Source organism: Pempheris klunzingeri, chromosome 9, assembly GCF_042242105.1.
Source record: "Pempheris klunzingeri isolate RE-2024b chromosome 9, fPemKlu1.hap1, whole genome shotgun sequence".
Taxonomy (NCBI): Eukaryota; Metazoa; Chordata; class Actinopteri; order Acropomatiformes; family Pempheridae; genus Pempheris; species Pempheris klunzingeri.
In genome coordinates this window covers 6003461-6022214 of record NC_092020.1, presented here as the reverse complement: position 1 = coordinate 6022214, position 18754 = coordinate 6003461, and the positions used below count along the sequence as shown (strand labels likewise).

General features: G+C 41.4%; 2 protein-coding genes across 2 annotated transcripts in view; both read left to right on the top strand.

The window, feature by feature from the left end:
• The first annotated feature begins 4642 nt into the window (after window positions 1-4642).
• guf1 (GTP binding elongation factor GUF1) lies at window positions 4643-12001 on the top strand. The gene is made up of 17 exons (XM_070836882.1): window positions 4643-4911; window positions 5239-5350; window positions 5757-5905; window positions 6073-6153; window positions 6234-6311; window positions 6393-6476; window positions 6567-6631; window positions 6722-6925; window positions 7534-7673; window positions 7937-8060; window positions 8575-8707; window positions 9194-9337; window positions 9824-9957; window positions 10312-10413; window positions 11358-11477; window positions 11588-11624; window positions 11721-12001. The coding sequence occupies exons 1-17, from the start codon at window positions 4726-4728 to the stop codon at window positions 11853-11855; spliced, it is 2028 nt and encodes a 675-aa protein (XP_070692983.1). The 5' UTR covers window positions 4643-4725; the 3' UTR covers window positions 11856-12001.
• Window positions 12002-14190: 2189 nt separating this feature from the next.
• Window positions 14191-18754, top strand: part of pigg (phosphatidylinositol glycan anchor biosynthesis class G (EMM blood group)) — a 56220-nt gene continuing 51656 nt past the window's right edge. The window contains exons 1-2 of the mRNA XM_070836702.1: window positions 14191-14413; window positions 14519-14724. Of these exons, the coding sequence (XP_070692803.1) occupies window positions 14260-14413; window positions 14519-14724 (360 nt within the window). The 5' untranslated portion in view covers window positions 14191-14259. The remainder of the gene's footprint in view (window positions 14414-14518; window positions 14725-18754) is intronic.

The window sequence follows — 18754 nt, the reverse complement described above, 5'->3', positions numbered from 1 at the left end:
GACCTGTCATGTTCAGCCCCATATCAGTAGCCATTAAGAGTACTCTACTGTGTTACTATCACTGTTAAGTGACATGATTTTACGTCACACACATATTTTAGCTTAATTTATTATGATTTTTTGAATCAAATTTTGCATGGAGATGAAATCTAGCTTCCTAATTTTTAATTTATTTGTTTCTTTTTTTTTAATTCATTCTGTCGGATGTATTTTCAATTCAGATTTTCTCCAACATCCTGATAGACTCGTAAACATTCCAGATAAAATGATTGTTCACGAGGTGGATGCTTGATTCCGTGCACAGTTTCTAATAAAACACATATCATTTCAATTCTTTATATCTGGTTTGTGCTGTGTTCCAGAGTCGGGGCCTGACTGATGCTGGGGTTTTTAAAGCTGATTTTAATATTGATGCATTGGTATTTGTTTTTGGTTGCTTTTTAGCTGAAATGTTGTGAAGAAATGCTGTAAAATAAGAACGCTTTCATTCATGCTTTATTTTTTATCAATTTACAAAAAGCAAAGTGAGCGAACAGAAGAAAAATCCAAATCAAATCCATTTGGTGTGACCACCCTTTGCTTTCAAATCAGCATCAGTTCTTCTTTGTACACTTCCACAGTTTTTGAAGAAACTTGGCAGGTAGGTTGTTCCAAATATCTTTGTGGATCAGATCTTCTGTGGATGTTGGCTGCCTCAAATCCTTCTGTCTCTTCATGTAATCCCAGACAGACTGGATGATGTGGAGATCAGGGCTCAGTGGGGGCCACACCATCTCTTCCAGGACTCCTTGTTCTTCTTTACGCTGAAGATAGTTCCTAATGACATTAGTTGTATGTTTGGGTTCGTTGTCCTGCTGCAGAATTAATTTTGGGCCTGATGGTATTGTATGATGGATAAGTATCTGTCCGTATTTCTCAGCATTGAGGACCATTAATCCTGATCAAATCCTCAACTCCATTTGCAGAAATGCAGCCCCAAACTTGTAAGGAACCTCCACCATGCTTCACTGTTGCCTGCAGACACTCATTATTGTTCTGCTCTCCAGCCCTTTGGCGAACAAACTGCCTTCTGCTGCCATTTTTGAGAGTTGAGTCGCTTGGCCATGTTTCCACATCAGAGGTTTGGCTTTTTGGTCATAATTCTTCCATGAAGACCACTTCTGGCCAGACTCCTACAGTAGATGGGTGTATCTGGGTCCCACTGGTTTCTGCTGGTTCTGAGCTGATGGCACAGCTGGACATGTTCCAGTTTCAGAGGGAAAAAAGTATAATGTTTCTTTCATCTGCTGCACTAAGTTTCCTTGGCCGACCGCTGTGTCTACGGTCCTCAGTGTTGCCCGTTTCTTTGTGCCTCTTAAAAGAGCTTGAACAACACATCTTGAAATCTTTGCCTGGGAGAGACCTTGCTGATGCAGTATAACCACCTTGTGTCTTATTGCTGAGCTCAGTCTGAACATGATGACCTGTGACATGCAACTGTCCTCCACAACCTCACCTTGGTAGCAGAGTTTGGCTGTTTCTCACCCAGTTTTAAGGCCTCCCAGTTTCTGTTTCAGTTAATGACTGTGTTTCAACCTACATATGAAATTGATGATCAGAAGCACCTGTTTGGGATAATAGGTTAATCACAGACCTGACTATGATCCTGAGACTTTACTTTAAGTGTACCTAGAAGAACTGATGCTGTTTTAAAGGCAAAGGGTGGTCACACCAAATATTGATTTGAATTTTTCTTTTGTTCGCTCACTTTGCATTTTGTAAATCAATGAAAATAAACAATAACGTTTTAAATAAAAAATATTTTTGAAAGCATTCTTACTTTACAGCATTTCTTCACACTTTGTGACAAACTTTGTATATACAAGTACACACAGACACACATATATATTTATGTATGTATATATATATGCCAATATCAATGTATCTGTGAATATCAGCCATGCCGATGTTAGTTCCGGCTTCTCCCTTGAAAAACAAATAGCCCCATAAATGTACACCAGCCCTGTCAGATCATGGGACCGTGAGCGAGGCAGCTCAGCACTTCTTCAGCAGGAGAGGATGCTGTCAGGCGATGCGTCTATGCTGCCAGGGACTATCATTACCAGAGTGTCGGTAAACCCACAAAAAGCCCTGTGGCACTGAGCTGGAACGCCAAGCTCGCTGAAGTTTCATTTTCTGACCTGATCTTTCCACCACTCGAGCGCTGCACTGCCCAGTGTGAGGTCTCCTCTTCTCTGGAGCTCCATCTCCTCAGTCCACAGCCGACCCTGTTCATCCACTCAGAGGCTGCAGCCTGACAGAAATCAATACTGATGGGTGTGAGGTGTCCAGCAGGGCAGCATAGCAGAGCTGCTTACATGCATGTCTAGAAATCTTCATAATTGAGGATCATTTGCGATTTATTCAAAGTGTCAGATTGGAGCACTCACAGAGGAGTCATAGCCTGCATTTCTCTATGCCGCAATGAAGTTAGTTTTAAATTGGATTTGTGACACACAATCACTCCAGTTGGTTTCTTACTCAGTTTGACCCCGTGCCGGCAGTAGGAGGACAGCGAGCTCACCTCCCTGCTCTCCTGCTTATCCACTGGGGGTTGACAATCAATAAATGACTGTGTAATTGACACAATACCAATGTTTATTTCATTACCTTCAAACTTACTTGCCCATATCAGTGAAAATAGTTATCAAGAAATGATACTAAACTGGCCACATGTAGCACCCTTGTTCTAACTGCTAACGTGTAATTCCTTTATCTGGTAGATATCTTGATAGAAAATAATGACAGTTTCTTCAGTTATCAGTTTTTTTACTATATAATGTGACCTGGTGACTGCAAATCAATACCAAACATTATTGCTACATTGGACATACAGGAGCCCCCCCCCCCCCCCCCCTCTTATTGGATTTTAGTGCTTCTTCTGTTTGTTTTCTACAACTGAAGCATTTCAGACGTTTTAAAGAACCGATTCACTCCTTATTTTCGGACATTTCTAGTTTCCTGTGTTGACCTTTTCTGATTGTGTGCTGCCCATTATCAGACAAAATTAAAAACAGGTTATTTAGTTCATTAAAGTAGAGAAAGCAATAAGATCCAATATATAAGTGTGCTCTATGTGGCCTGAGTAGTGATCATTTTTGGTATTGATTTAAAGTCTCCAGCTCACATTGAGAGCTATTGGAAAAAATTGACATTATTTTGTATTGAAATATTTATGTAAAATGAAAGAATTATATATTAATATTCAAAATAAGTGTCTGTATTGTGTCATTTAAACTAAATATATTTATTGATGGTCCCTAAGTCAACCCATCAGCTATATATAGCAGCTATGTCAAGCCTTAGAAGGATACATGTGGGATCAATAAAACTAAAATACGTAACCATCAGTGACTTTGAAGATGTATAAAATGTAATCCAGAATGGTGTTTTTTGATGAACACTGTGCAAAAATCAGCAGCAAACATCAAGCTTTTCTGAGGGAAATCAAAATCATGTTATCATCATATCAGCATTTATCTGATAAAATGTTCCAAAATGTTATATTATTCTATATTTTCACCTAATATACTGTAACACATTCATATCTTCTTGCATTATAAAACTGGCAGGTTTTATGTTTTTTTTTATTTGGCTGCCGTCTTTCTTTGGTTAAAGAAACAATCTCTACTTGGGAAGTTAGTTTAAAACCTGCTGGACTGTGCAGTGGAAGCTGAATGAGGAGTCTGGAAATGTGTTTGAAACCTGAGGCTACTATGTCGGTGTAGATAGTGCTGTGGAATGACCTGTGAGATATTATCTTCAAGAAAACAGACGCTTAACTCTGTGGTTCAAACGCAAAACTCAATGTAAAAGCCTCATATGTAAAAAAGAAAAAAGAAAAGAAAAGATGATTGCATGACAGGCTTAAACTGGGGCTAATAGAGGCTTATTATCTCTGTCTGCACAAAAAGAGAAGCAGAAATCTATTCTTGTGCAAGAGGCAGCTTCGTTGTCATAGCAACTGATATCCATTTTTATCCTCCATCTGACAGGCTGAGTAGGCGGGACTTCCGACTGTCCAAGCATTTCCAAAGCTTAGTAGTATGTCAAGATATCACCTTGCTTTGATTCGTTCAAATGTGGTATATTATGGCATTATTATATGTAGTCTCTAATGTAGGCTAGTGACACATGACTGAATAAATAGCCTACTGTATATCAGTTGGCTGCAATGTCAGTCGTACAAGCATTTAAAAAAAATCACTGGAAAGCAATTAACAGATAGCTTACCAAAGCAATCAGCATTACTATAAACATCCGATACATTAAAGAGCAGCAGTGTTACAGTTTACTGAGGATACATGTTGTTGTCGCTTGATCTAATCGGCGTAAAAGAAAACGAAAAAGAAAGTCATAGTCGGGCATTATCTTGTCTCTTTACATAATCTCCGATTCGAAAAAACAACAACATTTCCCACAAGTCATTGCCGTTGAACTGTCACCCAAAATGTCAGCACCCTAGTAACTCATGCACCGGGGTGCTTATAGGACTGTTTACCTTAAAGTTTCGTGTATTCTCATCGTGGTGACAGCCCACTAATGGTCCGCCAGTGTGACAGCAGCCCGAGTTTTATTAACGACAGTACAGAGGAGACCCACAGCTAGCTAGCTAACGCCGGCTAACACTTATTTCTCCTTCATGCTGCTAGGTTACGGTGCCTCACCGTGTAGCTTGACGAAAACATGTCGTTTTCTCTAGTGAAACGCTGGCGTGAAGCGCCCTTATTAACACGTGTTTTACAGTTCAAAATGTACAGAAAGAAAATACCAAACTGTAACATGACCTACACACTGTTCAGACATCGCTGGATGAGGAGGCTGCCCGTGTTCTCCGGCGGCCTCAGGACGTTCAGCACACAGACAGACAAGGTAACGCAACACAAACTTATTTTTAAAAAAAAAAGTATGTCCGGTTACAACATGAGCTGTCTGTGAATTGCATCCCCTTCATAATCATGTAATACGGTACTGATGCAGATGAAACACACACAGTTAGAGGCTGAGAGCTCTGAGAGTGCATCTGAAGTCCTGAGGAGAAACTTCATGTTCAGAAAGATGTTCACTCAGTTTATTTTCCCCATCCAGATCCTAACATAGTAACTGATCTGCCAAACATCGCCTTCTCTTTAAAATGTGTTACTGTAACAATTCAGCAGCTGCTGAGTGACTGCCAGGCTCCTCTCCCTTTGCTCTAAGGATACAGTTGACCTGTCCAAGTTCCCCGCAGACAGGATCAGGAATTTCTGCATCATCGCTCATATTGATCATGGGAAAAGCACTTTGGCTGACAGGCTGTTGGAGATGACAGGTATGTTTGTCCATCACGCTGCATAACACCTGTTTGGCCTTAGGTGAAGAATTCAGTCATACCACAGTGGTGGCATAAAGAAGACGTTTGAGGCTGATGTCTTGGTTTAGACCTGCACCCATACTGTTAATGATAATGTAACGCATTTGGATCAACAGTAATAGGAGTGTGTGTTCCCAGCGTTAATCAGGGGCGCCGTGATCTGTGTGTGGCGGTTACCATCCAAATGGTTGTTAATGACATAATTATGAGAGCTCTCTCTCTAACACACACACACACATAATGTCAAAGACTGGGTCATTATTTAAGCTCAGACATAGTGCTGAGTAAACCATACCCTATCAGCTGTTGATAAACTGATTACAATTAACACACTGTGTTATTAATGGATGTCAATGACACACAGGTGCCATAGCAAAGACTGAGAAGAACAAACAGGTGTTGGACAAGCTTCAGGTGGAGCGAGAGAGGGGGATAACAGTGAAGGCCCAGACAGCCTCTCTGTTCTACAGCCACCAGGGACAGCAGTACCTCCTGAACCTCATCGACACGCCAGTAAGTGCTCAGCTGGGTGTGATGTCTGGAGGAAGGTGCTTTTAAACAGCAATAGAGAGAAGAAAGCTCATCGCTTCTGCCTGGCGTGAGAGTAGATGAATCATTCCTTTGTGAAAGTCCTTGGTTTACATGCTGCACTACCATATCTCGCCTCCCCCTCTCCGCAGGGTCACGTTGACTTCAGCTATGAAGTGTCTCGATCGATTTCTGCATGCCAAGGTGTCCTATTGATCGTCGATGCCAATCAGGTACAAAAGCAGCTTTTGCTCCCAGTTTTCTCAATGTGTGTGCTGTGATGCAGTCGTTAACGTGGTGTTGTCATGTGAAGGGGGTTCAAGCGCAAACGGTGGCCAACTTCTACCTGGCTTTTGAAGCTCAGCTGGCAATCATCCCCGTCATCAACAAGGTACGCCGACACCTACGTGTTGTTAATTTAATCACATATTCTTTTTCTACTTGACATTCTAACTTGACACGTCTCCTTTAGATTGATTTGAAAAACGCTGATCCAGAGAGAGTGGAGTCACAGATTGAAAAGGTGTTTGATATTCCACGTGAAGAGTGCATCAGGGTGAGTCGGAGCATATGTCAGCTGCTTTGTAGTTTTCAGTATCACTCGTCTGAGAAGTTTCTCTTCATTTGTAGCCTTGTTCATTTTCAGATTTCTGCTAAACTTGGAACAAATGTCGAAAAGGTTCTCCAAGAGGTTGTGAACAGAATTCCACCGTAAGAGGTGTTCATTTGGTTTCATTTTCTCCCATGAAACATGTTTGACACATAAAAGTGAGCCTTTGTTTTCCATCCATGTGTTCTCAGGCCTGAGGCGAGTACTGACGACCCCTTCAGAGCCCTGGTGTTTGACTCCAATTTCGACCACTATAGAGGAGTGGTGGCCAACATCGCCGTGTTTGGCGGTCGGGTCAGAAAAGGAGACAGGGTCATGTCAGCGCATCTCGGCAAAACCTTTGAGGTCAACGAGCTGGGGCTTCTCCGGCCAGATGAGCACCCGACGCAGAAGCTGTACGTGGTGCTCTTCCTCCTTCCTCCTCCTCCTGAGTTATTTCTCCCAGTAGAGCCGATATTGGCATTAGAGCTGATTTGCTGATTAATCAATTAATTGATTGACAGAGTAATGATAATAACTCTCAGACAAATATTTTGATAGGTGACTTTAGTCATCGAGGCGATTTTCTAAGCAAAAATGCCAAAGGTGCTGCCTCCAGCTTCTCAATTGTGATGTTCTTTCTGATATTTTTGAGACTAATGAGCCGAGAAAAATCATCATCAGAATAATCAATAACACATTAGTTGCAGACCTAATTGGGATGCATGTTTTAAATATATTGTGTGTTTAATATAGTATATGAGCAGTCTGCTGTTCTGCTGTGCTTTGACACATCTATCAGACATTTAGTTGTGCACATTTTTATTTCTTGATATTATGTGCAAATGTTAGTGATTAAAAAGGGCAGAGAGTTTTTGCTGTGTTAGATTCTCAATGAAATCCAGTGTAGGTTTATTTGTAATAAGGACTGATCCACACAGTTGACAAAAAATGGGATCTTTTGTCCTAACTGTTCTCTGAGATACTTGTTCACATTGCATCAGTGTCTCCTCAACTCTTGTAGGTTTGCAGGCCAAGTGGGCTACATAATAGCAGGGATGAAGGATGTGAAGGAGGCCCAGATTGGTGACACACTGTACCTCCAGGAGCAGCCAGTGGAAGCTCTTCCAGGGTTTAAACCCGCCAAAGCCATGGTGTTTGCTGGTAAGACGTGCTCTCATCTGCGTCAGCTTCTCGCCCACAGATCAAAATCTTTGTGTACATTTGGAATAAGAAATACCACCTAAATCAGTCAGTACACAAAAGAACACAAATATTCTAGTATCACTGGACATGTAGTCAAACGTAAAACCCCATTAAACCCCAGTAACTAGTACAGTAAGTGCAGGCGGTGCCTTTCACAGGAATGAAAAGAGTCCTGTTGGAGTCCTGATGTGCACTCTGTCTTTTGTTTTTCTCTCCCTCAGGCATGTATCCGATGGACCAGTCAGAGCACTCGGGCCTTCGCAGCGCCATTGAGAGGCTGACCCTGAATGACTCAAGTGTCACAGTGCAGAGAGACAGCAGTCTGGCCCTGGGAGCAGGCTGGAGGTCAGGGCGACTGCTTTGAATTAGAATGAAAAATGGCTTTAAGACCACAAGAGAGGAGTGGGTCATTACATATTCTGTGACAGCGGATGAAAAGAAAAGTGTGGACAGTGCAAGCACGAAAAGTTTAGATCCGCCTTAGGAGTTATGTACTGCTCAAGTCATTTGCTGCTGCAGAAAAGTTGTCCACTTTTTCCTAAAAGGCACTAAATTTAGTTGAGGTAGCAAGATGTGTCTTCTTTACATCATCTGATGTGACTGATAGGGGAGGACATGCCGTATGTTGCCAAGTAAGAGTTTATTTATCATCATCACAGGTCACATCAGTCCAGATGGTGTAAGTCTGATGTTCTTAGTGGCAGTGATTTAGATCATTTGGAAGTATGAAACTGCAGTGGAAATAGCAATTAGTCTTACTCACTGTTGAACTCTTTCCAAACGGGCTCTTTGTAATTAAAAGCATGAATATCAATTATAAAACTTGAGTGAACCTGTGAACCTTCCTGTCCCCCTGCAGGCTTGGCTTCCTGGGTCTTCTCCATATGGAGGTGTTCAATCAGAGGCTGGAGCAGGAATACAATGCCTCCGTTATAGTAACGGCGCCCACTGTGCCCTACAAGGCCGTCCTTTCTTCAGCCAAACTCATCAAGGTAAGAGCCACCTCCCGCTCGTATATTTTCTGGTCTTACAGCAGAGCAGAGCCAGGCTGCAATTTCAGCAGAGAGGAAGTTTGAACAGACTTGGAAATTAATGAGAAGCGGAGGCTCTTTGCTATTACTGGCATGCCGTCCTGTAAAATAATATATGGCAGCTACTGGATGGGAATAACTTAAGAGGACAATCAAAATGTACTGTTACAAAGGCAAAATGCCAATTTGAGTGCATGACGTATCCTTGGAAAAAAACCTTTTCTCAACCCATTGGCTGGAACTTAGTGTATGTTCAGGCTTAAAAAAGATGATTTTGTTCCAAATTATTACAGTTTCTCAGTCTTGAAAGACTGTCTTAAATATTCTGTAACAGAGGTGTAATATGTCCAGCCTGCAGCTTTTGGGTTCTTAAAAACCACAAAAGCTTTTGTAAAGACCATAACCAGTTTTATTCAGGTGTTCTAATCTGCTTGGTTCTCCTTACAGGAACATGGCAGTGAGGAGATAACCATCGTGAACCCGGCTCAGTTCCCAGACAGATCAGTTGTGTCAGAGTATTTGGAGCCCATGGTGCTGGGGACCATTCTCGCTCCAGACACTTACACCGGCAAGATTATGACTCTCTGCCTGGTAAGAGGAAAAGGGCCAATGTGAATGAAATGAATGTAAAACTACTGAGTGCTGGGTTCAATTTCATTTGCTTGTGTACCTCTAACATGCGAATCTGCCTTGTAAACATGTTATTAAAAGTGTAGACATCTCTTTTAGGGAAGGTGTGTTTGAATACTCACACGCGAGTCGGCTTGATTCTCAAGGCTGTCGCACAATTTAGTTTGACGGGAGATGCTAGAGTGCATCTTTGCTTTTTACTCTTTCCAATTTGGTTTGGAGCCAAAGAGAAAACATCACCTGGAAAAAGGAAGCCAAGGAAATCTATCGTTTGTGTTAGAGGAAGTGCTTATTTTTCTAATGCTACTTTACATGCACAGACGTGTCCGTTTCACAGGCAATTGACTAATTAGGTTACCAAAGTGGCTCTTGTTGGATAGTTGAGATTGTAAATACATGTCTGACTGGAGGAGGCAAAAATGATGATATACTGTTGTGTCCTTAAAGAATCGCAGAGGCGTCCAGAAGAACATGGTGTACATAGACGACCAGCGCGTCATGATGAAGTATCTCTTCCCTTTAAATGAAATCGTTGTGGATTTCTATGACCTCCTCAAATCGCTGTCCTCTGGATATGCAAGGTAAAACCAAGCAGGTGCTACATGTAGAAACACGTATAATACAGTCATCGTCCAGCCTGATGTGCATTCTGGGCTTGTGTTTGCTCTGCACTATTGTGCTGCATGATTTATGGAAGGTAAATCATATAGCAAGAGTCTAATGAATCCTGATCTTGTAAAAAGGATAAATTAGCTTCTTGTATAAAAATGTCAATGAATGCCAAGAAATCTTCTCCTTTCAGTCCCATGGTTTTCCTTCTCCTGTGCACCCTTCCTTGGGTCTTACATTAAACGATGTTGGATAAAAGCCTTAAATGAGGCGCTGCATCACTTTTGACTGACTCTGAAAGCATTCCACTGTTTTCTCCTGCGTAGCTTCGACTATGAGAATGCAGGCTACGAGACTGCTGACTTGATAAAGATGGATATTCTGCTGAATGGGCGCCCGGTGGAGGAACTCACCATGATTGTACACAGGTACCGTATGTGTGAAAGCTCACCTCAGATGCAGCCAAGTTTGCTGTGCCTGAGTTTAATATTTTATTTATTATTTAAATATTTTGGGTGAGGTATACCTCTTACTTTTGAGAGGGTCTTCTCACTGCTTTTGGCACGGCAGCTTCCCGTAACCTAATTGTTATCGCTGCTGTCACAGAAAAGAAATGGCAGATTTTTACGAGTTTACATAATTTCAAGGTTATTTGATCCTTCATTACCAAAGTAATTCCTCTGGGCCTATGGAGCGTGAAATGTATTCAACACCCAGGATAACATTAAAAAACGGCCTCTTGGCAGCCAGTGTTAACATTATCTATTACCATGACTTTACACCACGGACAAGGACTTCATTCCATTTGTGACAAGGACAATAGAGTAACTTCAGAGGCGAAAAGTGATGACGCACAGCAGATCTGTATTTAATGTACTTGGTACCAAAGCCAGTACAGACGTTGGGCCAGTACAGAATTGAAGGGCGCTACGCTTCACCGCCGAAGGCTACTCACTGTAACTCTACTGTGAGCCGTGGAGCCGAGCCGAGCTTCAGCGTGCTATTCTTTAAGGGCAACGCCCCAATCACAGAGCAGAATACTTTTTGAATACAGAATACTGTAAATTTGAGGAGCCCTCGTCTGATTTTTGATCCAACTTGAAAATATTATGTGTGTTGGCATTCTCCTCTGGTCTGAAATTTAACACTGATTATTTTGATGAGCATGCTGTAATTAAAGGTCAACATTTTAAACTTTAAAAGGTCCTTTTAATCATCACTTGTACATATGTCACTATCAGCTACTGTATTTTGAGGTGAGTTGTTGCGTACAGTAGACTGTTTTTTTTTCCCCCTCGGCTGTAGCGTAGAGTTGTAGTGTTTTTACAGTGGTTTATGGTTGTGATGTGGTTTGCGTGTGTTTTCATCACAGAGACCGTGCATACAGCACTGGGAAAGCCATGTGCGAGCGACTCAAAGACTCCATACCAAGGCAGATGTTTGAGATCGCTGTACAGGCGGCTCTTGGGAGTAAGGTCATTGCAAGGGAAACGTAAGTACAGCAGCAGTACTACACTACAGGCTTTGTTGGAATGGTATGAGATGTGCTTTGTCGATGAACTTGCCTTAAAAATGTGACGTGACAATATTTGCCTCTTTCAGGATTAAGGCGTACAGAAAAAATGTCCTTGCTAAATGTGTAAGTAAAGGTTTTTCTTAACTCTCACAAGTTGTTGAATCTACAAATGTACCACAAACTCTCATGACTCAAACAGACATTTTATTGTCCCGGTAGTACGGAGGTGACATAACACGGAAGATGAAGCTCCTGAAGAGGCAGGCGGAGGGTAAAAAGAAGATGCGGCTCATCGGCAATGTGGAGGTTCCCAAAGACGCTTTCATTAATGTTCTGAAGAGGAAAGACAAATAGACTGCAGTACTATTAGGATATTCTTATGAAATAACATTATTTATTTATGTACGTATGTATGTATGTATGTATGTATGATGTCATAAATGTAATGGGTCTTTGTTTTTTAAAGACCCTGCTAGGTTTTCTTTGAATAAATTGTTCATTGGTGCTGCAAACTGCTGTAATTGGGATGATATGAGTCATTACTTCCCCTCTCTCTCTCTCTCTGACAATTTGTCCATCAAAATTAGATAATTATTTAGGTCATTCCTTCTTTGACTGCTGGTCAGTGTGCTGCTTATCATTGCCACAAACAGCACGCAAGCATGTTAAATAAGCCACCATTTGTTCTGGTCTTTATCTTAACTTATCTCCATCTCCATCATCTTATCGCCAACTTATCTCTCATCTCCATATTAGATGGTCTTGAATTTGGCTTAAAATGGAGAGTGTTTTTCACTAATACAAAGCCCAATTTTAACCACTTGAAAAGTGACGTAACCTTAGTGCCTTTTAAATTGTGTCCTTGAACAAAAACACTTAATCCCTACCAGCTCTTAATTGTTCTGACATCTGAACTCCAAAAGGAGTGATAGAAAATAGAATAATAGAATAGAATAATTCTATTATGTTGAGTTTTTTTGGGAAAAAATCTCAAGGCCTGTCCTTTGAATGGTCTCCCCAGTAGATGGCAGCAGCACTTCAAACACACAAAAGTGCAGAAAGGAAGTTAATTCCATCCTGAGCTAATTTCCAATCAGACCTCATCAGCCCCAGGCCCCATAAATGTCAGGTTTAAATCATAAAACTCCAGACCGTCCTCTCACCTTCTACCCAGCAGCTATACTGGCTTGATGAAAATATCTCATCGCCTCTATGTGCTGCCCTTTGTACTTGGCAAATTAAAGCAGATCTGATTTAAGGGACTAATTGGCATTTAGCTACAGTGAGAGGGATGAGACCTGTGCAAAGTTTGACAAGTTTGACTTCAGCTGTGTGCAGTGAATTCAAGAATTCAAGTAGAAACACTTGAAATGTGTGAACTGTATTAGTGACGTGTGCTTTAACTGCTATGACAAGTCAGTACGAATATCAACAAGTCTGTTGTATTCATGACTCTATCAGTGAATGAGTTTAGACTCCACAGCCATTCATTGTGCTAAACTAAGATTGCATTGAGCAAATGAGCGAACAGTTTCTGCAATGACTAATAAACTGTAAAAAATCAGCAGGCACTTGATATTTACCTTGATATCTACCTATTTGTGAGCTTTGACAGTGAGTAGCCTTTGGTTTAAAAAAAAAAAAAGCTCTAACTTTACCCTTGACATTGTTGACTATTGTTGATCGTACTTGCCTACTATATAGACACTATTACATTACAGTAAAATTTGTATTTATGACAATTTCGTGTCCTTAAGATCCATAATGGGGTTCTTCAGGGGTCTGTTTTAGGAACGCTGTTATTACCCTATTACCATACCCTGATAATATTTATTTATCTGTGAAACTTTTTGTCGCTTCCTTGCAGTTCTTGGCCAAATTAAATCTACAAGCTGATTTTCAAGCCCTATAGCTTGCATTAGTTGAACGTATTGGTACGAAATGCAAAAAGAAAAGAGCAAAAGTAGGTTTGATAGTAAGTAGGTAACTCCTGGAGGTATGTACGGCTTGAGGTCACAGGTTCATCCTTGGACCTTGGACTGCAGGTTGATGACACATTGTTTCTCAGGGAAACACACCTCCCCACAGCATTTCAAGACTTTTACCAAAGCCAAAATTAAGTAACTTAACATTTCCTCCATTCAGATCAAATAAACTGCAGCAAGATTTAAAATGACATCAACTGATGACTTACTGATCGACTATGCCTGCACAAGTAGTGGTTTGGTCTGACTGGTTGTAAAAGTTTAACTAGGCCTTTATACCACACTTTAAATTAGTAGTCATCATTAGTAGTCATTGATGATTTTGATGCCTTTTTATTGTGTTGCAGTAATAATTTCTATATTTTATTCCTTAAATACATTTGTTTTAAAATGTTTTTCAACGCAATTGTGTGTTTATTGTTCGTTGCAGCAGGTGAGCCAAAGGCGTATTGGTCTTGTTTGACTCTACGTATTACCCGTAGTGTGATGCTATCAATGCGGAAGTTACTATGAATGGCTACAGCGCTTACTGCTAATAATGTATTTATCCCTAAATACTGATACAAATATATAAGATAGAGGCAGTTTGTTGAGTATCGACACACGCGGCTTTCCAGTATGTCTCTTGACAGGTTTCCCATCTGAAATGGGATGTTGTGGCTCTATCTTGTCTTATATTTGATGGTAAACTGTAGGAAGCCCGATGTCGGTTGCTAGCTAGCAAGTTATCTTACTAACTTATTCGTCCCTTAAAGTGTCCGTCAGCCAGCAAAATGAAAGTACGCTCGTCTGTTTTTGCCTCGTTCATTTTAATATTTGAAGTGATTGGCATTGCCCTCTTCCTGCGGGGATTTTTTCCTGTTCCTGTCAAGTCTTCCCTCTCATCCAAGAACAAGCTGTCAGATCTGCCAGCGGAGCCGCTGACAGGTGAGCTCACCATCAGCGCCTCTTACCTGCCTTTATGTGCGAGTATCTCCCCGCTCCGTCGACTGTAATCTGTTCAAACTCGCACAATATTTGCTTAAATTACAGGAAGCTCCCCCAACTCCTCTCGGCCCCCCCACCCCCTTTTTAAAAGGGTGGTTGTGATGTTGGTGGATGCCCTCCGGGAGGACTTTGTGTTTGGAGCCAGTGGGCGCATGTACATGCCCTACACCAGGCATCTGGTGGAAAGAGGCTCCTCGCACAGCTTCGTGGCCAAGGCCAGACCTCCTACTGTCACCATGCCCAGGATCAAGGTGAGAGGTCACTCAGGTATCATGAGGTGGACATTCAAGTGAGAAGTCACCCATCAATCCTGTCCACTATAATCATCATGGCACCAGTCTGTTGTTTTTACTGGCAGGTTACTGTAACCTGCAAATCCATGTGCCGGAGTGGGTCGACCATTCAGACCACAATCATCAATATTTCACCAATTTCTTCCAAAAATACATGGATACATTTATAAAGCCAAGGCACTATTGAACTGCACTTTCTTTTGATGCTTATTGTGTAGGTATATATGCAGATCTGACGTCTATTCAGAACTACATGAATTTAGTATTAGACACGCCTCTGAAACAGCCTGTGGACTGTCTGTCACTTCAATCTAAAATGATGAAAGTCTTTTAAAGGCTCAGGCTGCTTGTCTTATCGTCAACAAATCCCATAAAAACACCAAAGCCAGCAGTATGTTCGTCCGTCTCTGAATAATTTCTGACTTCCCTAAACCCTGTGTGTGGCTCTCAGCCCCAAGTCCTTCTGTCCCCACTCAAGACGTGAATCTTTATAAATTGGTCACAAATACATAGCTTGATTTTTAAAAAGGAAAAGTAGTTTACCGAAACAGACATGAAAAGTGATAGAAATGTTAGAGGCCAGAAAACCTTTGACAGAATCGACAGTTTCTACTATATTCGGTCCACCTAACCAAAGCCAATGTAGTTTAACTTAACAGCTCTGCAGTAAATCCTTACATTGATTCAAGTGAATGAACATTTTGAAGGCTGCAGTTTGTGATGCTGTTGAACTGCCTTATGTTATAGGGGCACTCCTAACATTTTATGTGTTCCGTTTATATCAGTAAGACTGTATCTCACACCCTTAAATGAACAAATTGAAGCTTTGCTGTTGTCCGTAGATGAATCTTCAGTAACCTTCAGTATTTAATTAAAGGGCACTTGGAGGGACCAAACCTTTGCCAAATGCTTAACAACTCACTTATGTGTTATTCAATGCTTGGCTGCAGGACAGGTTTCCCTTTAGGGGAACTTAATGCAAAGTTCAGACTGACCTGATTTTGTAAAGTATAATTACTATTTATGAATGTTCTGCCTTTATTAAGTAGTGACAACAAAGGTGTCCAGCTGGAAGTGGAAAGGGGATAATATAGTTCATGGTCGCCCCGGTTAAACACTCCACTTTACAGTTTGACTCTAAACAATGTAACTTAAACGCTAAAGAGCGGTAACATTTACAGATTTAATAAGTGCTTTTTATGTCAATTATTTTCCCGTGAAAGAAGTACTGACATGATTAGTCGATTAATCGCATGACGAAACAAATCAAAAACATGTTCTGCTGAATTGTTTGAGTTGTTTGTTATCTGGAAACTTTAAACATTTTCTATATCCATCATCTCAAATGTGAGGATTTGCTGCTTTTCTTCTTTTCTTCTTTATGAATTGAATATCTTTAGTTTTTGGATGGCTGGTTGGATAAAATGTGGTGTTGTCTTTTTGGACTGTTGGAAAACTGGACTCGTAATGCACAAATTTAAAGTCCTGTGTCGCTGATGTTTCATTCATCCCAGCCCATCATAAGACGTGCAAGTGTGGGAGCCACAAATGCCCTGAGAGTATTCCGGCGAGCCCAGAATAATCATGTAAAAGAAAAGTGCGAGGAACACTTCGGAATAGGTACTAAGTTTTCAGCCCACAAACGTAAATACGGAGTTTGGAAAGGGTGAAAACATGGTGAGATGTGACAATTAGATGATGTGTCATGCTGATGAGAGTATTTTAGGAGCAGAGCCAGGAGGGAATTGCAGTCATGTCGTGCGCGCGTTGCATGACAGTTGGTTGTGCTGAAACACACTCAGTTTGTGGGCAGAAAGAGTCAGCGTGTTGTTGTCAACCGTGCTGGAGGGATTTTGCAAAGGGAATGATTTTCCTGGAAAAAGAGCAGCTTGGTCTCGTCCGTATGGGTGCTGGGCAGTGCTGAGGAGGTGGGACAGCATCTAACTGAAGTTGTCAGCTGAAACAGAATATTCAGCCTGAGTGTCAGAGGGCAGGATAAAAGGCAGCATTCATACTTTAGCAGTGGTGGAAGGAATAGGGATGTGCTGACAGCGTCAAGCTGCTGTAAAGATGGAAGAAGGTTGGAGCCAAAGCTCAGGCTTGGAGAAACCTGCTGCTTAGGACACACAATGTAGGCAGAATATTCCTCCAAACTCAGTAATGTTTGAAAAATGTGCTCAGACAGGTGGGATGAGAACTATGAAAGCACAGACTCTGCAGTCTGCAGGTCAGCGAGGGCAGCTAAAAGTACTTGTTGTTGGTCAATATGAAAGACAAGCGCAGAGGATGAGCGGTGAAGACAAGGAGAATAAACTCTGGAGGGAAACAGCACTTCAGTAACAACCTGGAGCACAAGCTCACTAATAACGCCTCTGTGCAGCCTGATTCAACAGAGCCTTGGACGCTGTGGGGGAGCAGCTTACTGCTTACAGATTACTTTCAGTATACTTATATACTGATTTGTTTAGAATGAATGAATTATTCATTTAGGCCAGGAAATGTCAGCGCAAATGTCAAATGCCCAGTAAAGGTTTGTTTTCAGAACACAAAGCAATGTATTCTCATACTGTAGCTGTTGTTTCTCTTGAGTTTTGGGTGGAAATAACAAATGTAATGTCAACTGTTTTTACACACATTAAGATGTGGATGCGAGTGCATTGAATTTCAAAAGAATGGAGGTAACTTTCTCGAACAGAATTAACTCTTGTTTTAAGGACAGAGCTGAAGTTGGCTGTCATGAAACGTAGCAGGCCGATGATGATGTGGAGGAGGGATGACGGGACTAAGCTGAGCGTGATTGAAGTGGACTTGTAGGGAGACAGATGTTCGGCCTTAATCCAATGGTTTAAAGAAGGATGCAGTGATGATTTAGAGAAAAGGGCCTTAAGGCAGCTTGGAAAAACAGCTCTGAATGTGAAATATGAAAAGATTTGTCGATAACAAAAGAGTATGCAGAGGGAAAATCGATAAGAGGAGAATTTCAGAATAAAAGCTTTATGATTTAGAAGTGCGGGCATGAAGGGTTTTTGTTGTTGCAGAGATCTACAGTGCAGCCTATGGACAAGGAGGAGAGGGGAAACTGAAAACAGGGCTTCCTCAGCAGATCAGATGTGTGTGTATGATTAGTAGACTTAGTGAGAGCACACAGGTGCATTTAGAAGCCCTTCAAACAGGCCAGATAATCACATATCAGGGGTCTGAAGAGTTACAGTAGATTTGAGGCACACCACATTTTTTTAACTTAATATACTAATAACTATACTGCTTTGGGCTCTGACAACGCTCTCCAAATTACAATACTTGATGATGGGTAATTAATATTTTAGGGAACACAAATGAGAGCCCACTGTGATGAAAGCACGAGATATCCTCAGGCTTTTTAGCGCACTGTCTCACTGCAGCTGCTGCATCACAAACACAAGCATAACGTCAAGGCCATGTGGAAGCACATGACTCTTCTCAGCTTGGTTTAATTCTGAAGTGGTTTAGAAGCGGCGTTATTCACAGAAATTTAACAACATCGCAAGTGTTGAGGTTCAACTGCTCCATCACAACACTGAGGTTTAGTGAGACGCCAGTAGGTGGCAGTACAAACCAACTGCCTCTTGCTGCCCACTATCTCTGCATTGCACCCAATTAACTGGTATGACACAGCCAACTAACCTAAATCATAATCTCTCAGTGGCATGGCCATTAATTTACACACACATTAGACACAACGCTCCCTCCACTGTATCTATTAACGTAAGGAGCACAGACGATTTTGAAGTCTTATTCAGATACACAGTCAGTCAGGTTTTAGAATTTAGTTTCTCGTCTATGTTTTTTTTTTTTTAAGTTATGGGACAGGCAGCAAACAATTGTTTAGCTGGAAACTCCACCCCAGGGTCTTCCCACGAAGTTGAATTTTTGCAATTTAGCATGACAGGAAGAGTAAAGAAGACGGTCTTCTTCCCCCCAGTCCTGCATTCACATGTGGGCAGTTGAG

Excerpts from the sequence above, each read along its gene's own strand:
- guf1 (XM_070836882.1), top strand. The coding sequence starts at position 4,726 with ATGTCGTTTTCTCTAGTGAAACGCTGGCGTGAAGCGCCCTTATTAACA. Across the intron at positions 9,958-10,311 it reads CTGTCCTCTGGATATGCAAG|CTTCGACTATGAGAATGCAG; the intron begins GTAAAACCAAGC and ends TCTCCTGCGTAG. Across the intron at positions 11,478-11,587 it reads AAGGTCATTGCAAGGGAAAC|GATTAAGGCGTACAGAAAAA; the intron begins GTAAGTACAGCA and ends TGCCTCTTTCAG.